This window comes from Centruroides sculpturatus, unplaced genomic scaffold (genome assembly GCF_000671375.1).
Source record: "Centruroides sculpturatus isolate CEXI.00-Female unplaced genomic scaffold, Cexi_2.0 scaffold480, whole genome shotgun sequence".
NCBI classification, from domain to species: Eukaryota; Metazoa; Arthropoda; class Arachnida; order Scorpiones; family Buthidae; genus Centruroides; species Centruroides sculpturatus.
The window spans coordinates 570640-574011 of NW_019384976.1; the positions used below are offsets into that span (position 1 = coordinate 570640).

A 3372-nucleotide genomic window follows, 5' to 3' on the forward strand; every position below is an offset into this window, starting at 1 on the left:
GCCCTGTACAATTCATATCTAAATCAAGCTCACTTAATGTTTTCAATAGACTTTTTGCTAGTCCTTCTCCAGTCACATCAGTTGCTTCAATAAACCCTATAAATGACTCATTTATAATTAATCTTTTCTCTTCAAAATTTACATACTAATAATAATTGAAGTTTGTTCCTTATGGGAAATATCAGAAAAATCAGATTTTATTCACTCTCGGATACAACTGACTGGGGTGACGACTACACAAGAACTCCCTCAGACATTCGAAAAGTATGTAGGAATTTCTACCTTTGACCTGACACTTAGATCAAGTGACAACAGATCAGTTATAACAGTTCTCTTTGATTCTTAGAACGGCTAATCCTACCCGGAGACAATAACGGTCACCAGAAAGTTCCAGAAGTAAGACAGACAAAAATAGAAGAAATTATAAAAGAAACATTAAAACTACGACTATATACAAATATACATATAATTTTATATGGCCGACGGCCACAGTATTATTTTCATTTCTTAACGCGGGCTATATGGTATTGAGATTTTTTTCTAAAAAGTCCAATTTAGGTGGGGATCCTCGGGAGTTCCCAGAATCAAATAACAAAAACTAAACACTCGCATCATCAAGAATTAGTTTGAAGATTGTCGAAATTCAGAGATCTACAATAATAATGTTTACAATAAAATATACTTTTCGTCATACTGACAACAATAGGAATATTGTCAAGTTTTCGTGTGCAAGAGTACATTATTTTAGTTCTTGATAATGTTGGGCCCCCTCAATCGCGGGGCCCCGGTGCGTAGCATCCGCCGCACCCCCCAGATGGCCGGTCCTGTATCAAACAATGGTAATGCTTATATCATTTTATACTTCAATAAACCATTATTTTTTTTTATCAACAACAATAAAGAATCTAACAAAACAAACTAATAATTTTCTCCAAGCAAAGTTATTTACTAAGACAAATGTTTCCAATTAAATGTTTAATTAAATTCCAATTAATAATCAATATCAAATTCAAGGAGAAAGTATCAATAAATATAAATCACTTTTAATAAAATCACTTCAAGACGAATAAAGTAATAAATTTTAAAAAATTAGAATCCTTAGTTGCAATGAAAGTGGAAAAAAAATGGAAACTTTTTCTCAATAAAAAGCTATAGACTTCAGATTTATTTGTTTAAAAATCAATACAAAGTCATTATTTTTGAACAAAAGTGCATAAAATTATTATGTATCTCATTGAAAAATATACAGTAGGCCCTTGATATAATGGACCAATTAGAAAAAGTTTGTTCACTATTGCAAAAATTTAAATCAAATGTATCTTAAAAATATGTAATAATAACTATCAAGAATGGAAGTATTAAAATTTTATTATAATACAGAGTGCACACAATTTTGTCTATAGTTTATTGCTAAGAACTTTTAGTATTTCCAATGTAGTTTCAGCATTGTAACAAAATAATAATTTCTTCTTTAATGGATATTTAAAAAAAATGCTTTAAAGAAATTACTTAAATTTTTAGATTAGAAAATATTTCTGAATATAAACTTTTAATATTTCAGTATAAAATATAAATTTCCTTTAGATTTACATTTATATTGCAATACCAATAGCAATGCTTGCTCCAAAGTCAAGCAAAACTGCATTGAACAATTAATATTAAGAAATATATTGTAACATCAGTTATTTATATTCTCAACATTTTTTTTAAGACAAATTCAGAAACTGGCTTAAAGTTTAGATGTGCACACAAAAGGCACAAGCTTAAAATGTGCACTAAGTGTATATTTTGTAGATGTTTTAAAGAAAAAATTAAAGTCATAAGTAGTAGCTAAGACTGCCCATTATTCTGAAAAACCTAAATTCATATCTGGATCAGATCTTCAGAAATTTTCATGAGTGATCTAGATATGTTTAAATTTCCGTTTTTCATTATTTGCAGTACAATTTGGATATACCCAAACCTTTAATGGACATATCTTAGTGCTTATAATGAAGAAAGTGTAAATGAAAAATAATTCCATTTAATTATTAAATGCTATAATCTAATGCATTTTTGGCAATTAATTTTTTAGATTCAGAAATAAAATACCTTCAGCATCAAAATATTCATCATCTGAACTAAGATCTGAACTCTGCACAATAGTTTCCATAATCAGATTTCCCATTTGTAAGTCTAAGCAAGAAGCTCCTGAAAAAAATAAATAAAAGGATCATAATTAAATCTGTTTCGTTTTTGCTACAAAGTTATTAATTTAATTAATTTATTTTTTAAGCAAATGCAATACAACATTACATACTTAATGTCTTGTCTTGAGAGCTTAAATGAAAAGAAGAATTGGAAACTTTCTTAATGCTCTCCATTTCTGCATCAATTTCATTTTCAAAATCAGAGGTAGTCTCAGAATTTGATTCTTCTCTTGTTAAGGCACCACTTGATTGGCATGGGTTGTCGTCCTGCTCTAAACACTTGTTGGCAGACATTGTCTTAGCCAACTCTTCCTGAGTTTCTTTTTCTAAACGCCTGATGTCCTCTAATGTCAACCCAACCCATTCATCCTGCCACGCCCAAGCTTGGCGATGTGCTCGGACCATAGTTCTTCTTAATGCTGAAAAATTTAACATATGCAATAAGATGATTTATATATGCATATATAATTAGATTATAAAAATAATATTTTCAAAAAGTAAATTTCATTGTTAAGTATGTTATAGTAAGCAATTTTAATTATTATATTAATTTGTACAATTAATTACATTAACCTATTAAAATATTAATGTAAAATAGATAAAAAATTGTCTGTAAGAAAAAAGAAAATAATTTGAATTCAATAATATAAATGAGAAATCAGAAAAATAATATGATGCAATTTGTAAGTAAATAACCAAAAATATGTGATCAGAAATTGATGATAACGAAAATAATTATACAGTCAGCTATAATATAAATATTTGGAATGCAAGTTCCTATTTTTTTTGAACCAGGGCTGTGGAGTCAAAGTCGGAGTCGTGGAGTTTTGATGTTTTAGCCAAAGTCGTCAAAAAATCTGCCGACTCCGACTCCTTTTCACTTACCAACTTGTTATGTATATAAAACGGAAAAGTATTGGAATCATGTCAAATTTGACCCTCCAAGTTTTTTTTTTGCAAATCTACACATTTGGAGACCTCCTGAACCCCTCAAAAAAGTCAATAACGGGGAAAAATTCGCGTGCGAATGTGTGTTGGCATCTAATTTGTTTAATTTCTTTATTTTCTGTTCTGAAATATTAAACAATATCTCACAATGGGTAAAGTTTAAGAAACGAAATGTGGCACTGTAGCTTGCATATAAAGGGGCATTAATACTATTAAATTTTGGTTCTTAATTAAA

At 29.0% G+C, this 3372-nt stretch overlaps 1 protein-coding gene across 1 annotated transcript in view; it reads right to left on the minus strand.

Moving 5' to 3' along the window:
• LOC111632685 (protein retinal degeneration B-like) overlaps positions 1-2608 on the minus strand; it is a gene marked incomplete at its 5' end in the record, with an annotated part of 27321 nt that extends 24713 nt beyond the window's left edge. The window contains 2 exons of the mRNA XM_023377181.1: positions 2068-2190; positions 2300-2608. Of these exons, the coding sequence (XP_023232949.1) occupies positions 2068-2190; positions 2300-2608 (432 nt within the window). The remainder of the gene's footprint in view (positions 1-2067; positions 2191-2299) is intronic.
• Positions 2609-3372: the final 764 nt, after the last annotated feature.